General features: G+C 31.2%; 1 protein-coding gene across 3 annotated transcripts in view; it reads right to left on the bottom strand.

The window, feature by feature from the left end:
- The window catches only part of LOC132730887 (serine/threonine-protein kinase Sgk1-like), an 83,401-nt gene that overhangs the window by 10,123 nt on the left and 51,276 nt on the right, over positions 1-22,002 (bottom strand). For 2 of the 3 annotated variants that reach the window (XM_060716968.1, XM_060716969.1), the window contains 5 exons: positions 14,897-14,990; positions 12,035-12,084; positions 10,971-11,028; positions 4,811-5,026; positions 4,188-4,337 (listed from right to left, as the gene is read on the bottom strand). In XM_060716968.1, the coding sequence (XP_060572951.1) occupies positions 4,188-4,337; positions 4,811-5,026; positions 10,971-11,028; positions 12,035-12,084; positions 14,897-14,990 (568 nt within the window). Of the gene's footprint in view, positions 1-4,187; positions 4,338-4,810; positions 5,027-10,970; positions 11,029-12,034; positions 12,085-14,896; positions 14,991-20,357; positions 20,736-22,002 lie in introns of those variants that run through there. The other variant, XM_060716970.1, reaches the window with a different exon arrangement.

Here is a 22,002-nt window from a genome sequence, read left to right as displayed (position 1 = left end):
AAATAGTTTTGTCATGCTAATGATATTGCCTGTTCTTTTCTAAAATGTAACCAACTAATCAAGGAATTTGTTCCGAGTTTGGATTAAAAAACATGAAAATATTTTAACTGATCAATGCCTCACGCTGACATCTTGCAGAGTTATAAATGTCTGTTAATTCATTTTGGAAACTTCATAGTTTTTGTAACTGATTGTTAACTTCAAATGCAATTGATTCAGTTTCAGGCTCAGATACAACCAAACATAAAAAAATTCTTTCAAGCAAACAAATAACATTGTCAATCATTCAATCTGCACAAACTTAAATCGCTATGAAAATGTATTTTTTTATTTTAACATAAAATTTGAAACAATATCACATGGATATCATGGCAGTTCAATAATTGTTATATGGTTGTCAAAGTTTTCCTAACCATAGAATTAAATTGATTATAAAAAAAACAACAAACAAACAGGACAGATTTTTTTTCAGGCACAAACAGGTACCGGAGTAGAACCCAATACTTTCTGTAAGCTTGTTTAAAGTTTCCTCATATGTCAAAACATCTAAAGGCAGGATTTAAACCCATAGCATTGAGTGGCTGGTAAAGTCAATGAACATAACCAATGTCCACAGAGCCCCTCCCCACGCTTTAAATGTTTTTCACCTTCTCATGGTAAAATGGGGTGTAAAATGGGGGCCCTCAAGCTTATCATTAACGATCTAGGTCCGAATAAATAAGAGAGTTCAACCTGTCATAAAATATTCACATTTTGACCTACTGTTACTACAGTACTATATTTAGTGGACAAAAAACAAAAATTACTGACAGTTATATGACAAAAGTGTTTTAAGAGTATTCAATGCGAAGTAAAAAAAGAGTCATGTCTGTGTGTTTTTATAACGTAATAAAGTAACGGGGAACCAGGGGAAGATATGTCATCAGTAATTAACCATGGTCATTTAACTGTCTTATGTTGACCGTCTCTGTCCATCTCTTTACCTTCATACTGTCACAATCAGACAATCTCTCTTTTTCTTCTAAGTTTTCTTATTTTCCTTAATTATATTTGTGTTCTTGATTTCTAAATAAATCAATAGTTTTTCTGTAATTACCGTAAAAGTTTTTTTGGAGTCTTAAACTGTTTCAATTAGAATTCCGTTAAAAAGTTCATGGATATTTCCTGTTCTTCTCTAAAATGTAACCAACTAATCAAGGAATTTGTTCCGAGTTTGGATTAAAAAACATCAAAGTATTTTAACTGATCAATGCCTCACGCTGACATCTTGCAGAGTTATAAATGTCTGTTAATTCATTTTGGAAACTTCATACTTTTTGTAACTGATTGTTAACTTCAAATGCAATTGATCCACTTTGAGGCTCAGATACAACCAAACATAAAAAATTTTCAAGCAAACAAATAACATTGTCAATCATTCAATCTGCACAAACTTAAATCGCTATGAAAATGTAATTTTTTTCATTTTAACATAAAATTTGAAACAATATCACATGGATATCATGGCAGTTCGATAATTCTTATAATTATGGTTGTCAAAGTTTTCCTAACCATAGAATTAAATTGATTATAAAAAAACCCAAACAAACAGGATAGATTTTTTTTCAGGCAATAAAACCCAATACATTCTGTAAGCTAGCTTTAAAGTTTCCTCATATGGCAAACAATTTAAAAGTCCTGCAGGATTTAAACCCACAGCATTGAGTGGCCAGTGATTTAATGTCAATGAACATATAATGATATAAACCAATGTCCACAGAGCTCCTCCCCACGCTTTAAATGCTATATACTTTATACACTTTTGCATTGTCCAAGAATATTTCATTGTCACCTGCTTAAATTACAGGTAAATATGGAGAGATGATCAAAAGTAAAATTTATTCCTTCCAAAAGAAAACAAAAAAATGGCGTCAGCTTTAAACTGTTTTTATCTTTCCATATGAAGTAAAATAATTTCAAGATGTTAATATCTAAGTACAAACCATATATTTATTTGACAATTGTTAAAAGTGTTTTATAGGCCATTAACATGCTGGTAATTAATTCAAATATATACATGTTACATGATATCCTAGGTTAAACTAAAGAATAGACTTCCTCTCCATCTGTCCTTGGATGACAGGAAATTTTTCAGTAACAGTTTATATTATGCTTATTAGCATAAATATATAATACAAAAGGATGTATTGGTATCCCATGTCATAATGCCCTAGTGATGGTGATAAAGGGCATGTACAAGAAGCATGGGACCAAACAATTACTTATGTTAATTAACCCACAGTGTGCTAGTGTCAACGGATGCAACCAGCACAGACCAAGATCACCCGGCAAATGCTCCGAGATCATTGTCTGAACTTCTGGAGTCCATTTTAGATATTATCGGCGTATGGATTAATGTAACTATTATGCTGTATACAGCAATTTGATATTTTACGTGTACATTAAACTTTATGTAAATAATCATTATTGTTTTTGTAAAAACCTTTCTACTGGCAGGAAATGATCATGTCAAACTTTGGTTGACAAAGCCAAAAGAAAATCTTATGTAACATTTAAATATTTGGGTCGATGTAATGCAGTGATATAATCGAATGTAAGATTTAGATATCTGGGTCATCGTTACTTGAAAGATATCAGACTGTCACATAGACTGTATATTATAATATCACACTTTCCCCGCATGAACTGTAAGCATTTCCTCATGAATAATTTAAAACTAGACATGATATATAAGTGAAACAGAACAGAAATAAACTATCTCAACATTTTGCTTATTTAATTGAAAACTTTCATTTCACTAATACATCAATAGCAATCAAACTGTAATGAACTTATGGGCATGAAAATAGCTTTCCATTTCTTAATAGAGATGCTGTTAAAGCAAGATTGGCATTTTGACGATGTTTTTACGATAGCATTATTATAATACATTGATAGATTTATGTTTAGTCGGTACATATTTCAAATAATCATTTTTCACAGGGGATTTCATTTCCTGAAATGTTTTGCAGTAGAAGTTTCTAAAATTAAATGTCATGCAATAAAACTTTGTAGCTATAAAGCAGATTTTTTGCACAATGAAATTTAATTGAGCAAAATTTATTTTACTCGATCATAAGTTATTCATATTGCTGGCTTTTTGTTTTTATCTTTCTGCATGGAATAATACATTTTCAAAATGTTTATGTCTTAGTACAAAAAAGGCAGAGGTATATGACTAAAATAATATCTTTCTTTTTCTGCAAAATATTTTTTTTTTTTGTGGACATTTTTTTTTACTTCTTTAAGTTGTGACTAGACTGAAATCTTATTGAATTATGCATAATAGCTTGTCACATATAACGCTTTATCACAGACATGTACATTATGTACAGGTTAACCTCAAGGTCTTTAAATGTTAAGAAATATAAATGAATAATTTTTCAAAATTATACATGTTTATTATTCAAATGTTTGAACATATATTTGTAGACTATAGAACTAAGAAATCAGTAGATAATATGCAATGTTTAAGTACCTAACATCTCATTTTGTCGCTATTTTTTAACCTAAAGATTAGTTATTTCTTTAAAGACAACATAAATGACATTTTCTATTTTCAGTATAAATTAAATGCATTTGCTTAAACTGTTAAATAATCTATTCAATGACAACATCAGCAATCTATCTTGTCTTTGTAAATTCTAAAATTAGAAGTTTAAAAACAGGATTTATTTTATCTATGTAAATGAATTATAGTTACAAGCAATGTAAAATAAATGCGTATGAACTAAGTAAGAAAGGAACAGTGTATTCTTGAATACTAATTTGTCACACTCATTTAAACTTTAGCCACTATCTCTAACTTTTTATACCACCTTGCAAACATGACAGTGTCACCAACTGTCCAACTCAAATTCATGCTGTAGCATTTAATCTTTACGGTTTTTTTATCCAAAAAATGTTAAAAACACCAGCAACAATAACTTGTTCTGTTATTTTCTATGTCCAAATTTCATGGGTAGAGATCAGCAAAAAACCCACAAGGTGTATGAATGCAATGTCTTGCATGAATGGGAAGTTTGAATGTTTGAACAATTGAACAGCAAATTTTTGTAATCTATGGACTGCTTTCACGCTTTTAGTTTCAAGCCTACAAAGAAAAGACAAGTTCTGTTTATATATAGTTTTTTGTATAAAATGGTTACCTTAGAATCGAGGAGAATATTCTCTGGTTTGAGATCACGGTAAATAATGTTGAGGGAATGAAGATACCCTATTGCACTTGCCATTTCCGCTGCATAAAACTTTGCCCGTACTTCCGGAAAATAACGTTCACGTTGTAAATGGAAGAATAACTGAAATTACAATAAACATGATGCATTTTTGAACATTCTGCTGCCACCTTGTATAAAAGCTAAAGATTTTCTTGTTATTTAGAAAGATGAAATTAAATAATATTATAGCGAGTTTTATATTTTTGCTTTAGAAATTGATCAGTGTTTTAAACTTGGTAAGGTCGAAATATAGACTTGTAAAGTCAGTTTTGTGACTGGTCAAACTGCATAGATGTGCAGAGTAACTTGATTCTATTCTGATTGAAAAGGCTTTGCAGTTTCAGTTAAAGAGTCATACAAGGGTTAAATAAAATATGACCAATGAGTAAAGCAGGATTCAGAATATGAAACGCCCAAGTTGATAAAAATATTCAACAATTTTAAGCTACTTCATGCAATACATGTATGGTCTTATAAATTTAACATTTGTTTCGTAAATGAGTAAAATAATATTACTTTAAACATTATATTTAATTTTAAGAAATCAAATCTACCTCTCCGCCATTCACATAGTCCAAGACAAAATAGAGTTTATCTGGGGTCTGAAATGAGTAATGGAGTCCCACAAGGAATGGATGAACAACATTTTTGAGCAGGACATTTCTTTCTGCCATGATATGTTTTACTTCATTCCGTTTCATGATAGCTTGCTTTTGTAACACCTTGACTGCATACACGCCCCCTTCATTCTTGTGTCGGGCTAGCAATACCTGAAAATGCAACGTATATATAATTTATACAAATGAAAATACAGGTTTGTTAAGATTGAATGAAATATCCTAATTATAAAAACATACATGCATTTGTGAAATTTTTAAATCATGACAAATCACTTTCTCTAGTACAAAGAAGTTCTTATTGTGAAGAAAATGTTACTGTAAAGAGATTGATAAGGTAAAATTCAACATGGGCACCAAAAAATGATTACCGGTATTCATAAATAGGTTTTGAAGTGTCTTAATATATTTTTACACCTGTATATTACCTTTATACCATTTTTTTCTTTTTTTTCTTCTTTTTTTTCCTATCACATTCAGTGTTTATATTGAGTAAGCAGGTGTGGCATTATACAGTGTGCATCAATTTTCAATGATATATTTAAATAAGGTTAACACTCTTCTTTCAACATAAACAAAGGATGATTCAATATTTCCATTTGAATTTTTCATTCACATATTTCTGTTGCCAAAACAAAAGGTTATCAAGTTCATTCAAATGTAATGAAAACTGTAAAGGAGTTTAAATAAAGTACTTTACTATCCTACTTTAATATCATCATAGCAACAGCTCTGATCATGTTTTTTATGGTTTAATTAATCATGAAAACATGCTCATATTCTCATGTAAATATCAATTTTATGATCGCTTTAGTTTCATCAAATCAAGGTTAGGTTACTTGAAGTATTTCTCAGTGTGAAACTTCTTTGTTAGTGGTTAAAAACTCTCTTATTTGTGGTAAAGTTGCTCTCTTTTTCTTTCCTTCAAAGATTAAAAGTCATTTCTAACAAGAATTTTTTCTCTTTTTTTTTTAAATTTCTTTTTTGTGGTTACAGGAATGCCATGGGGTAGAGATTTCGTTTCATAGTTGAGGTTGAAATAACTTACAAAAGCTTCTTCAAATTAAGCAGTTTCTTTACCATAGATTTACAAGTGTAAACATTAATATACCGTAGATCAATTATGATTTCACTGACTCAATACAAAAATTAATTTGTTGTTGGTAGTTATTTCAAGAAAATTATACATTGTATATAAATTTTATGTTTTGTTTTTTTTCCAACTTAATATTTAATATTTCTTAGACATACATGTAAGTGATTTTTAGTTCTACTATCAAGTAGCCAATGTCAATAGCAATCATTGTTTACATTGTTATTATTTATATAATCTGTAGGTACATGTATCAACTACTGACATACATGTACATGTTAATGTACAGATAGGGAGATAATTTTAGACAGTATTAAAGAGACAGTTTTATCGAAACTGACATACTTCTCATGTACATTGGGCTGTATACTCTAATGATCTAATATAACAATAATGTAATGGACAAGCTACATGGCCAAGAGGTCAGTGATTGGATAATTTCATACAAGATCTGGCACAAACTGGCAGAAAAAAATCGACATATATTGAGAACATGGTATTATCGAGGATTACCAATAAGAGCCTGCCATTCTCAATCAAATATCATTATCTTTTGTTGACTTGTCATGAACCTATTTCAAAATCATAAAGACAATTACATACTTCACTTACTAAGCTATATATGGTGATGTTATTTCAAGTTTAAGTGGGAGGATGAGTTTTTCTTAGAAAATACAGAAGTCTGAAAGTGATATGAACTATTGACTCTAGTTACAGACAATTATATGAGCCGCGTCACGACAAAACCAACGCAATGCATTTGCGACCAGCATGGATCCTGACCAGCCTGCGCATCTGCGCAGTCTGATCAGGATCCATGCTGTTCGCTATCAGTTTCTCTACTTGTAATAGGGTTTGTAAGCAAACAGCATGGATCCTGATCAGACTGGCTGGTCTGGATCCATGCTGGTCACAAACGCACTATGTTGGTTTTGTCGTGATGTGGCTCAATTATATCTCCTTACAGCAAGATACTGGTAATAACTTATAATCCAGTTATTATAAACAGATTTATAGTAAATCATCAGCCAGCATTCAACATATAATATTTCTGCTTAAACTGAGAAATTGTATTTCCAACACTTTCATAATATAAATAAATTTTAAACATATGAAATACTAAGTGATAATTATTAATTGTTTATTAGCATATAAATTTGTACTTTGACCATGGTTGGCATACAGCCTAATACATAGCATGAAACTGACTGCAGATGACAGGCCATGTTATTAACATGTCGTTAAGTAATTGGTCTTTGTTAATTGTTTGACCATTACTGGCATTAGACCTTAGAATTTGGCATTTAGTACTAATAAACTGTAGACCATGTTATGTTTGCCTCATGCCCCGGTCACATATTCACGGATAATGCCACGGAAGAGCTACGGTCTAATCGTTCACGGATTACTCTGGAAATTTGAAATTTAGTAGTCCGCTACGGTTCCAGTACGGACACACAACGGTATGAGTTAGGAGTCCGACGGATTTACCACCAAAAGCCCCCGGAGAGACACGGATTGTTACGGACCGACACGGTTTAATACGGAGCGACACGAATCAGGACGGGCGCACTACGGATACACAACGGTCTGCTACGGTATAAGCACGGGTCAGTACGAATAAGTACGGTCTGATACGGAGAAGAACGAATTGATACGGAGAAGAACGAATTGCCACGGATCTATACGGACCTAATTCATCCGTCAACAAGCTCTTGCCTGCTCATTTTCAAAATGCCTCACAAGACAAGAACACCTAGAAAACGGATTGCAGAGTTCAATGATTTTGACGGAGAGGATTCGGCCTAATCGCGTCCGACCCCCGAGACACATCAGGTCCGATTAAAGTGAATTTCTAAAATAACAAGTACGGACATGAGAGCCTCATACTAAACATGAAGCGGTCTTCGTAAAAGCCCATCTCTAGTCCACCATCGCGTCTGTCTTCTGTTACCTGATAAGATATGGACTAGTAATCAATTATGAATGTTGATCAATACTGCTTCTCTTTAAATTTTAACGTTTGCTGTTCATTTTATAATTACATTAATTATCGTGAATGTTAATGTTTTACAATATGTTAAAAGCTTGTTAATTAATCTTATTATCACTTAAGGGCCAGCGTCCTAGGCTTATGAGACACTTCGTTTTATGTACATATTTACTCCAATTTCACGATCCAATGTTTGCAAAATATGTAACATTAAATGATATTCTATTACTTATGAATTCTAGTACGATATTAATATATTTTGACCCATATCATGTCATCAAGCAGCTCGACCACTGCCTCCGTATTTTGAACCATTTCAAAATAAAGTTGCAGCCAGTAAATTCTAATTATCATTTATTGAATGTTCTCGCAAATATGTCTGTTTTTAACAAGAAGATAGTATTTATACCCTTGAAAAAGTACATGATACTTAATTCATCCGTACTAAACAGTGGTGGATCGTACCATTTCGTACCGTTCCGCAATAAACCGTATAAGACCGTGCTATTCCCTGCCTCTCCGTAGTGCAACGTATTACTATCGTGGCTTTCCGTGACAATGCCGTATTAATCCGTATTAAAACAGTAGCTTATACGTAGGGTAACCGTACAAACACGTAGTTCTCCGTACCAAACCATGGAAATCCGTGACAAGTTGGTGGATTACGAATCAGTACGGACTAGTACGGCTTTCGTACGGACCAGTACGTGTCAGTACGGTTTAATACGGACTAGCAGGGATACGCTACGGTTGATTTTTCCGTAGCAAATTTTTGTGCATGTTCAAAAATTGTCAAGGATCGCTACAGATATACAAGGACTACTACGATTGATTACGGTTACAATACGGAGAGCTACTGACCAGTACGGGTAGCTACGGACGATGCCGGAATTAATCCGTGGCTCTTCCGTGGGCGTATTCCGTGAATATGTGACCGGGGTGTCAGACATAAAGTCTTTGATCATGACTAACAAATACATAATGTTTTTGACAGGCTCTGACATACTGTGGCTTTAATTCTAGTCTAATATTGATGTCAGTAAACAACAATATCATTTTGAAATACTCAAAATGCTACTTCATCATTACAAAAAATTTTAAACTGCCAAAATAGAAGGAAGTAAGATATAAATAAGACATTACATAAACACTGTCAAATTGTCAAATATTCGAATGACAGTTTGGTAAATTGTAAACAATTAGGAGTATAATAACACAGTGTAAATTAATGTTAATGATGTCTAGTCAACATGAATTCATTTCAATATTTTAATATCTCTGAAAATATAGAGTCGCCTTAACAGATAAAATGCATCTTAAGAATTTTAGACACATAAAATTAATTGTCAAGTTGTGGTGAAATTATCTGTAAATGAATGAGTGGAATAGTTTCAACATTCTTGTTCATAAAGGATTTATCTCACTCACAGACTTGACCAAATTTTTGAACTTGACTGTTTGTTTCGTAAACTATTTAAGGTCATTAACATGATAAGAAAGTAAGTTTAAACTAGATTAAGCCATATTTGGTTGGTCACAATATATACAAAAGTACTGCACTATTTATGAACTTTGCTCATTCTTAATGTTTGGTTTAAACATATTTATTTAAGCTCGCTTGCAAAACAAGTTCTTGCAACTTATATAAATCACTTTCGAGTCTGCTTTCTGGAACCAACCAGTACTGGTCTCATATGAAGAAACATGGTTGTTACTTGATTAGGGCTTGAACCCATGATCCCTGTGTGGAGAGGCAGACACCTTTACCATTAGGCAACCGATCCCCTTAGATCCATTCTTGTTTCAGTCAATTAAATTCTAAATGTCTATTGTTTTCTAGTGACTGTTATTTTGAAATAGTGATTAAAAGACAATCTAAATTGAAAATATTTTTCCAGTACATTAATGTAATCAGTTCTTACAAGAGTTTTAGGGTGCAACATTTGGATAGTTATCCCAACATTAAAAGTTAATGTTAACCCACCATTAAAGTAATTAAATTAATTATGATGTCATATTACTAGAGGGAGAATTTAAAAATCCCACCACATTCTTCAGTAAAACCACAATAGTAATATTATATTGTGGTCAAATGACATGTCCACATAGCTAATATAAATACATGTAGTCACACTGGAAAAAGTGATCAGACTTTGCCACCAGTAATATTATAGCCAGGCCTGCCTTCATGTACTGGCTGTATACCATAAACTGTTGGTAGGTCAATTTTTGTATTTCAATATTGAAACCCCTTTAAATGTGAATGGACTGTTCCAGATTCAATGCTGGGCAAAACCATGTCATAAATTCAGCAGACTAAAGGATAAAACTCATGGTTGATACTTTCTTGTCACAATGACTGTTGGTAAAACAGTTACGTATCAACTGTGCATATAGCAGAGGCATCTGATATAGTTTATCAGTGTGATGTAGCCAATGATTTTTATGCAACTGTTTTATCAACATTATTTCAATTATAAATAACCTACATGTATTTAGTTATACAGTCACTTATGTGCACTGTAGATACATCATAACGTGTACTCCCACTTTTTTTTATGTACTTTGAAATTTCCGCTGCTATAAAGTTAAGTAATCTGTGTTATAAATGGAATACTTCATAAAATTAACAACTAATGTTTTTCCTTCTTTACCTAAATATGACATGTCATGTGCTATACTGGTATATCTCTGTCATATATCACCCATAAATATAACTACTCTAGAGACAACATGTTTGCTTATTCACTTATAATGTGTTTTATGTAAATATGAACAAGAGTTTTTTATATAGGTCTATTCTTTAAAAGGAATAATATTTGAACAGTTTGCAAATTTTTTTCTGCCTTATATTTCTCAGTGTTGAATATGTGAATAAAACGCTTGTTTATTTTCACGTGTTATGGAATAGATGATGAAATACATGTACATATAGACTTTCTTATTGAACTTATATTATTTGGGGATTTTGTCCTTGACCGTAAGAGATTCAAATTACGAACATGCTTTACCTTTCCAAAACTTCCTTTGCCAATGACCTTCAGGAATTCAAAGTCGCTGGGTTTAACACTGTAAATAAACAAAATCTTATCTTACAATATCACAAAATTACATGTAGACATATGAATACAGCAAGAAGTGTTTGCCAGGTAAATGTCAAACAATTTAATCATGTATCAATATAAACAGATATGTTAATTTTATAGTGAAACGTGTTCACATTCATATACGTATTTGATGAACGCCATCTGGTGTTTTTTTCTACTCCTCCACAAAGTAACATACTGCATTCCTTTTTACAATATAAAAGATGCACACGTATATTATATACAATATCATTAAGATTGTAATCACTCAATCTCAAATAACAAATGGTTCAATAACAATATTACTATTGCCATGGCGTAAATGTTTACGTCTCACATTTACGTATATTATTATTTAATGAATTCAATAGATATCGAAACTGATAATCAAAAAGAAATTAAAAGTTAAGTGGGTGTGAAATTATACTGAATATATTTTAAGTGAATGAAAACAGGCGAAACAGAGAAAAATCTCAATAAAATCTTATTTAACAACAAATTGTGATTCAGCTTCAATGAAGTAGTAAACAAATTTCATGGTTAAGATAGGGTGCACCCATCTTGTGATAAATACCAAGTTTACTTTAACCTTTCTCAACACCCACCCACTAACACAAGTATATTACGTCCATTTCTCATTGTGTATAGTAAAACTCTCTATTATTCATAAAAATTCAATACTAACAATGTATAAATATAAAAAAAAAATTTGAAACAAAATCAGCAAAATAAGACAAATATGGACAATAAACAAAATTGTAAATAAATCATAATCAGATCAGACTTTTGTAAATACATGTATGTAAATATTTTTATTTTTTACTGCGCATGTTTCATATTATAAGGTTCATACAAGTTCGGTTAACGGTTAAGTTCAAATTGTCAGTCCATGTTTATTTTGTTAAAGTAAAAAATCGTTATGTTATATTTAGTAACATTTGTTTAAACAAGATAACACAATTTTGATACCGAATTTCTTTTGGACATACCTTTTCTTTTCACTGGGTCCAAGGTTAATTGGGTTATTGTCCTTATTACTCTGAAAAGAAAGAAAAATAAAATTAATCTTACAAGTGTTTACTGACCGATTAAAATTTAACAAAATGTAAATAGTCCTAATATTGACAACTGATGTACCTATAGACTGTAATACAGAAAGTTCATTAAGAATATTTCATATCTGCTGTCTTCAGTTAATAGCAATGATTAAAAATTTTACAAAATTTTCTTACATTGGCTATAAATGATATAAAATACATCAGGTAATGTCTTTAACAAGGGTTACAAAATGAGGTCAGTTTGGTGGGGTTACAGTTATTTTGGTACAGAAACTGAAGCATTCCGAAAATTTGATCTACATTTATTAGACAGACTTCATCAAACTATGCCCCGCTATGGTAAAAGTTGTTCCCATAAAAGTGACAATAATAGTTGTTACAGCTGACTTTATTGTCCTTCAAACTGGGACTTTTACTCTCAAGTGGCTGTCACAATGTATCTTCATTACAAAAGCAACCCTAAAACCTATCTAAATACCCAATAAAATATTCATGAGACCAAATACAGACCAAACTGTCCACACTTAAACTTGTATTCAGCACAATGCAAACTTATATTGGCAACAGATTATTTAAATTAGGATGGCTTTGCATTTTTTATATCTGGTTCATCTATTTTTGCTTACCTTTCTACAGTTTAACACCTATTAACATAATTTTACATTTATGTTTTCTAAAGTGTCATATAGAATTTGATGCTTTTCACATTTGACAATAATTACGGAAATCCAACTTCCTGTCAGACAATTATTACAGATGTCAAGGTTATGTATTCTTTAACAAAGAACTGTGACTAAATCAAACAAACAACATAAAAAAGAACCATTTTCCCTGGGAAAAATTAAACAATGAGTTAAGAAAAATAGAACAATATCGGTTATCATCTCACTGTTTTTGTGGACTACATTCATGACAAAAAATGTTCCAGTTATCGGCTCTTACTATCCTATCGGACTTGACTGTTTTGTTTATTTACTTAAATCATGCTTTTAGTTCAATCCTGGGACAAAATATTGAATTTGCCATAAGTGTGTCATATCATAAATTATTGGCTTATATAAGTGGAATATATATTGTCCTGTAAATTCAATTATCACTGCCAATAAGTAATTTATTATAAGTAAATATTAGTATCACATATTTTAATATACACAGCTCAAAATTGATACCCCATGCATTTTATAACTGCTACTTAAAATTCATAATATCTGATAAAAAAATATCCATTTATTCGTTAACAGACTGATAATGCTTCAAAATGATATCATTGCTCGAAACAGTATCATAATATTAAACCATGATGACCAAAGAACAATCATTTTGTGTAACGTAGATAATAGACCAAATATCATGATGTATTCAGGTGAATCAATTTATTTCAAGTAAAGCTTTCTAAAGTAACTATTTCATATGAATAATGGAAATATGACCATAATAAACAAAGCAAATACTTTACTGTACAACAGTACAGATAATATGAAAGTAGGAAAAGCCTATGAACGGTGAAGTCAGTTAAAAAAATTGTTCATTTTTCAGTTTTAAAGGAGTCATTCGGTATTTCATGCACCACTTCCATTTTCTCTTTGATTATTATTAATACGAAAGGTTGCAACTGTTGTTATTGGAATACCCCTCTTATTATAGTTATCATTGAGTTACATTGAAAATGGTGGCGCCCAACTAGAACTGACACTGAAAATTTTATTGATAGGTATAGAATTCTATATATTCTTTTATTGTTTTTTATTTGATTTCCTTTTAATTAAACACATGCAGTTTATAGCCGAGCAAGCCAAAGCCTGGGCCCCCTTCGACTTGTCTTCCCCGTATTAACACTAAGCCTGCTGGTGGCAACTGAATATAGCCAGTACAGACCCTAGATCAGCCAGCACATCTCTGTCATCTGATCATGGTCTGTTCTGGTAGCTATGTTTTAGTCAGTACATATTATGAAATTTTTCCCTAAAAAGGATGAATAATTTTAATGTACAAGTCTTTTTACGATACATGTATTTATGTGTGGTAAGGGTTCACCATGACTGTAGAATGACCCTTAGATCACAAGCACATAGGTCCTGCATGCTAACCTCAACATCTGTGACTTTCTGACCACATTTCACAACAATAAGAAAAGAAATTATACTTAATAAAGAGGAAAATAAAAGTACTAAAGTGTCCATGTGCAACAAGTAGGCATAATTAAGCACTTGTAGGTTAACAGAATGACTACATTATCATTTGGATAACTTAAGTTATTTATTGTTGAACTTTCATTGTAACTTAGTAACTTATCTAGTCAGATATTAGTTTACATGTATTCCTTTTTTTATTTGATTTTCATTCCCCTTAAATAACAGCTATCTACTGGCTTTAAAGTTTTAAAACTGGGATATAAAATCAATGTAGTACTACACTTAAAATACAGCTTTAAATTAAGACTTTCATTTCATTGATAATTTCTTTAATTTGTTTTCTAAAGTGTTGATTCTAGGAGGAAAATCCCATTTAAAACAATTATTCTGTTTTGAAGAGTGTAACAGACACTGAATTAATTACACACAGGCTTAATCTGATTTTCTAATGCCAGTACTAATCAGATTTCTGCTTATTTAGGAAACGCACAAGCAATTTACCTGATCACTTCAGTTTACAAAAATTCTTTCTTTTACCCTTACTTGCCTACAGTAAGCTTCAAGCCTGAAAAAGTGTCATCTTTTAATGTTTAAATGCCCAATAACACACCCATGCCTAGGTCAAACTGCTATATACCACTTAATTTATATATTGACTTACCATACTGTCACTGGAATCAATACTGAGGTCAGAATCTGAAGAGTCTGGGGCATTTCTTGGGTTGTCTAATGATAGGAAAGATTTCACTTCAGGACTGAAAAGAGAAAAAAGACAACCTGATAACATTACTACTTGTGACATTTAATATACACTAATTGTGTTAACCAAATATTCAGACAACAGCTCCTTGTGTCAATACAACTTTGCAACATTATTTGTAACTTTTAAAGAAACAGTAATGTTGTGTTTTACAGCTTTATAAATCCCTGGTAAGTTTTTAAAAGTCCAGCAAACAACATCTATACCTGTAACATTGGGCTACATGTAATTCACAAAATATTACACTTTTGGACACTGTTTCAACTCTTATTTCACCCCCATCAAGTCCTAGCAACTAGCTGGTTAATGTTTTATTGGTACATAAATTATGCATTAATATCAGAAAATATCACATTAACATAACATTATAGCTAGTGTTAATTGTTAATTAATATGCATTATGAAGTAGACTAATCAGTTGGCAGACTAATTACATACAATGGGACTTGGGATGTAAAACAAAACTTGTTTCAAAATGCAACCTTGCAATAATTGTCATTCTATAAAGTACAATATCATATACAATGCTGACACTGTAAAGATAATATGAAATTTCTGCAGAAGGAAGACATCATGTTCTCTTTTTTTCATTATTTCAGAAACAATCAGGCAGTTGAATTGAATTATCATCCTTCAAGCTCAGACATAGGTTATTGGCGTGGGACCAAGCCCTACCCCCAGGGTGCCACCCCCAAGACCCTCTATACTACCCAAATATACTTCAACACATTCGCAATACATGGCTTGGTCATGCTGATAACCTGTAAGCTCAGAGAGCCCATTAGCATGGAATAATTCACATTACTCCCTGCAGATGGGTTTAAAACCCACAACTATGAGGATTAAACTATGAGGATTTAACCTCTAATCTGCTTAAAGGCCCATTATGCCTCCAAAATGCTTAAATATTATTTCTCAAAAGCTTTCTATTTATTGGTATTTTGTTACAGTTTCCAAAACCAAAACAATACTCATTTACCACATAGATGAACTATCTTTTACTTCTTTTACTCTGTTTATAGCAATGAGTATAGTTATAGTAAATGAATATTTTTTGTGGAAGTCAAACTACTACTTTGTTTACATTTTCCTACTTTTGCAACACATTACTGCACATTCAGTGCAACTTTCTTCGGTTGTTAAACATCTAATAGGTTCTAAATCCATTATCAAAACATTTAAACACCTATTTGACATTCCTATTAAAAGAATTATCAAAAAAAAAAGATTTCTAAGGCATAATATGCCTTTAATATTCTGACTTACTCAGCTTGCATTTTCTGAACTGTTCATTATCAATTTTTTTAGATATCAAAATGTTCTGCCAACAATATAAAGTTGGGTCAGACTAAAGAGATGTGCAGGCTGGTCAGGCTCTATACCGGTGGCAAAAACTGATCTGTTTTGGTCCAAGCAGTTTAAGTCTTTACATAACAGGTAATACATTTATTAAGTAATGGCTATTGATGTGCTTGGTAAGAAGAATCTAGTCTTAATTTGGATTCATCACCAATATCTATTAAATTGCCGCCTATAATTTTTATATACAATTGTACATGTGTTTCACTGCAGAATAACAACATGTCACACCCTTTATTAACTGTCCATTACTAATATGATATTCATAACCACTTAAAACCTTGTATTGATAATCCAGTTAAAAACTCACAAAAAGGGGTGGTTAAATAAACAACATGACTTCATTCATGCTTGAAAGTGCAAATAAAGCACTACATTAATAAACATATCATTCAGTGGGCACACCCTAATTAACCAATTCATAAACTGAATGTAAAATATTAAAATATTCTAAATACTGTCGATAATATTACTTTGTAAACATTGATAAACAAATTCTCTCAGTTAATCAGTCAATATTAGTGTTGTAAACTTTTGTTTAGGGAAAAACTTCTACAATACTAAATATCACAGTATCATTCATCAAAAGTTCCACGCCACACCCCCCCCCCCTTTCCCCTCCCCCCAAAAAAGGATAAACAAGAGCTGTCGGTAGGACAGCAACGCTCGACTATTCTTAGTGCTTGATAGTAAAAAGAAATGCTTGATACAGTTACCTCCTCCTGTTTACAGGTTGGGGTCATGACGGCGAACAAGTGTGCAAAGTTTCAAAGCCATATGTCAATGGACTTTGAAAATATTTGAAGTATTACAAAAACTTTAACGTAAATTCTAAGTCGAAAAAGGGGCATAATTCTGTCAAAATGCTTGATAGAGTTACCTCCTCCTGTCTACAGGTTGAGGTCATGATGGTGAACAAGTGTGCAAAGTTTCAAAGCCATATGTCAATGGACTTTGAAAATATTTGAACTAATACAAAAGCTTTAACGTAAATTCTAAGTCAAAAAAGGGGCATAATTCTGTGAAAATGCTTGATAGAGTTACCTCCTCCTGTCTACAGGTTGGGGTTATGATGGTTACGCCGACGCCGATGCAGACGCCGACGCTCGGGTGACTACAATAGCTCTACTTATTCTAATCGAATAGTCGAGCTAAAAAGTATTAAAAAGAGACACAATCATTGCATCAAACTATTATCTCAAATTTCATAAGTCATCATTTATTATTCACAATTGGAATCTAGATATAATACTGTACCACCTACTACACAGGTACTCATATGATGTTTAATGTCCTATATGGAGGCCAATATCAAGATAAAAGATCATAGTAAGTACTTTATTATTAACCCCTTAACCACCTCAATTCAAGTAATGGATTTGCCCTACTTTGAATTTGGAACAGTCTATTCAAACTTTAAGGGATTTCAACTACAAAGTATATAAATTGAATATTGACAGTATAGAGCTTGACTGCATGGAAGAGCAGGCTTAGGTCTGGCACCTCACTGTTGACAATATAAGCTAATCACTTCCGGTACCTGCAGGTGATAGGTTAACAAATTACAAAACACTCCGGACTTTCTCTCATTTATTATTAATAGAGACTTAGTACCTAAAATAACTCTACAGAGGAAAACTGTATTTTTGTCTAGCTTAAAATTCTCAAAGTCATTCATTCAACAGTTTACAAAGACAAACTAATTTGATTTCTCAATGGTACTAAAAATAATTTCAAGGAATTCAAGTAAGAGTGTTAAGATGAGTGGGATACATACCATCTGTCTAATATCATTCTGTTATTGTATTTTATACAAATTATGAATTCTATATCATTCTACTACAAGTTGTTAATTTCTTGTAATTTATAAGACACACAAATGGAAGCATCCTATATAAAGAATGACAATTTTTTTGCTTCATTTTTTATGCATTCTGATGCCTATTTTTTAATGCTAAAACAAGGAATTTATTATTACAGAAACAAGGAATTTATTAACAATTTCATGGTTTGTTCACTGTGTCCATCATTTTACTTTCATTCATATCTAAAAGGTCAGTAATTGTGTTCACTACAACAAAGCTTGAAAAATAAAATTTTCAGCTATCCTGATGACACTTGACTTGAATATAGTCATGGTCAACATTGGCCACATATTAAAGAAACATAGGTTGGGAAAAGTTTTTATTAGTCAGTTAAACAAAGGATTATGAGAATGCCTTTTATCTTTGTAAATAGAAATCTTAAACTGAATTGCTCTTTGTATACTTCATATGAATGTTTGACATAAGTACTTTTACTTTCGTCATACAATTCAGTACAGGCAGTAATTACACATCTCAAGTATTTTCTACATTCTTACATCTAATTGGTAAAACCCACTAGTTTTCCTGTTTAATTATTTTTCTTGCATTATGTTATATCAAAATGCAACATGACATTGTCAGAACAACTTTTGATATGTCATCAAAACTTGAAATGTTTCAAGCATTATGAAAAGCAGACATAATGTGTCACAAGCTGTTAAATAGGAAAATATTAAAGTCTGATATACTGAAATCATTATCTTCTTATCTATCAAAAACTGTCAAAAATATCCATTAACTGAAACCTTCTTACTTTTATAATGTTTTATTACAAATGACAAGGTTTCCACTGTTTCAAAGTTTATCTTGTAAAGAGCTTATAAATACATCACAAAATGATTGTGATAGAATGCATGGTGTTGGTGATAATGATAATGGAAGTGACAACAAGTGATGATGATAATTTCAGCCATGATAATGATGATAATTACAGCTATGATAGTGATGATAATTACAGCCATGATGATGATAATAATTACAGTCATGATGATAATTACAGCCATGATGATAATTACAGTCATGATGATGATAATTACAGTCATGATGATAATTACAGTCCTGACTGAACATGATGATGATGATAATTACAACTATGGTAATGATGATTAAAACAATGATGATGACGAAAATTACAACAATGATGATGAATATTTAAAAATAATGATGACGATAATTTTAACAATTTAAATGATAACAATAACCACAGATTATCATAATTGACTATGATAATCAGAATGATGATGATGATTGATAACCACATTATGATGATGATGATGATGCTGATCATGATGATGGTGATGATGATGATGATGATGATGATGATGATGATGATGATGATTAATTATAACAACACTGATGATGTTTATAATGATTTCAAAGACAAATTGATTTACAATAAATCAAAAAGTTTTGATGACGTGAATTTCATTCAGACTCAGGGAATATGTTATACAGTAAAATAATGAAACAGTATCAAATACCTAATGAATGAATAAACAAACTTTAATGACCAAATAAAAGTTAATCACCTAATACAATCTATAATGATATATTACACAAAAAATCTTGATAACACAATAGATGCATTGATCAAATCTTGTTTTTAAATGTTTCATTCACAGATTGTAAATCTGATATAGAATTATTCTGTCTGGCTATGTTAACAATTCATTGAGTAATAGGGGGTGTGGGTAATGATCATTCCTTTAGGTTCATTCATAAAATAAAATAATGGCATATAACTTGCTCTTGAACTTTTTGAGTAAATATATCCTGTTGATCTAACTTGTTGATTATGTTTGAATATTGGTAGCTGGGTACAGATATCCTAATTTAAAAGCATTCTATCCTACGATAATCTATGTATACCTTTGAACTATTTGAATTATTTTCATGAACTTTAAAAAAGAAATCAAAACAGTGGATTTTTTTCATACACATTGGCTTGAGATGTCATAATGTATAATAAAATCTGTAGAAAGTTTAATTTTCAGTCATCAGATGCCGTCTCACTGTCCTAACAACAATAACCAAAATTAAAGTTTCCTCAACAAAAAGAAACAATAAAAAATCGTCCAAAACATAATAGTAAAAATAAATATAAATAAAAGTATGGAAATAATATTGTAAAAACTTACACAATTATAAATTTTTTCATCAACCGTCCAAATAGATTTGAAGGAGTTGGACGGTCCCCCATTCTTTTAGACGCAGTCCCTTCCTTTTTATTTCTCTTAAATATCTCCTTCATTAAGAATGTTTATAACTTAAACTTAAATCACAGCAGTTCTTTATAACAAATATAGTTCTTAAACTTGTTCTACAATTTATTTCATAAATCCGATCCATATTGAAAATATCCCATTATTAATTATCACAAGAAGAATTTTCTTAATTTCCTTAAAACAAATTATTATGACACGATAATTGTAATTTGTTCACACAACCTTAAAAGCTGCACAACCGTCTAGTCTACCTTAAACCGATAGTATGAATGAATAGCGTAGAGTATGAACTACCAGCTTATATTGTAAACTATATAGTAGTAATATACAAGAAAAGCATTGATGCAAAGCATCAAAGGGCGTCCAAGCAAGAAATGCAGCAAGTGAAGATGAACTAGTACACATATGATGACAAGATATTCTTATAAACTACCAGAAATGTATACCACTTATGAATGAGCGGACGAAAGACATTGTTCATTATGAACTTTTGATTGGCATTGCTAGAGATTAGAATATTACTTGTTATTTCTTTATGATCGTGATTATTAATAGCAACGGATATACATGTATGCAATCATTTATAATCCATATGTGTAACGCATGATCAACACGTACCACACATTTGTCCCTTATTATGTTATCGCTATTAGCGAAGACCCCCTTAAGTATCTGTTTCACACTTTAAGTTAGTAAAATATGACACTGGTTATATTACCATGTTGATCATGTTGAAGCATAATTGTTTATTATACAATAATTGTAATATCTATTAATTTTAATTAAAAAAAAATACAAATTTTATGAATATTGTTTTCTTTTATTCTTTTTTGTGTTTTATGTGCTATTTTAATACTGAGTTTTACTACTCTTTTTTATTAAAATTGTAAAATAAATTTTAAGAATTCAATTGTCATATTGACCGACGATATAAGTCAAAGCTTAACTGGAAAAAGTCAGTAAATTATGGTTTATCTTTCAATATATAATATTGTTTATTCTTAAACCATGTACATGTACATTGTATTTTTCTTTATCATTTTTTAAATTATCGATCAAATTGAATAATTCATAAAATCTAATTTGTAACTTTGAATAATTCCTCGGCATTCTTTACTAAACACGGATAACAAATTAATAATTAAATAAAATGTTTCAAAGTTGATAATGGTCATTTTAATACCATAAAAAAATGTACCTTTTTCTCAATTATTGTACATATCACGGATTTATATTACATATAAATCCGTGTACATATTATTGTTTTATCTCATATAGATAAAATGAAACATGCTATTGTTGTTTTTTCTAATTGTAACGATATCAACATCTACTCCAAAACCGGGAAGAGACCGGACAATAAAACCTGTGGTACTATTCGCCGGTCACTAGTAAATCCTGGTCAAAATAGACCGGGAGAGACCGGCATTTACCGATAGGAGTTGATAAACAGATATATCTATAAATAGGTTTTTGGAATATTTAGGTCATCAACTGATCATTCTAGGATACATGTACAACAATAACATACCATGATAACCGACTGTGTACTACAAAA

This window comes from Ruditapes philippinarum, unplaced genomic scaffold (genome assembly GCF_026571515.1).
Source record: "Ruditapes philippinarum isolate M1 unplaced genomic scaffold, ASM2657151v2 ctg752_1_1_1_1, whole genome shotgun sequence".
Taxonomy (NCBI): domain Eukaryota; kingdom Metazoa; phylum Mollusca; class Bivalvia; order Venerida; family Veneridae; genus Ruditapes; species Ruditapes philippinarum.
This window is presented reverse-complemented; position numbering and strand designations above follow the sequence as displayed.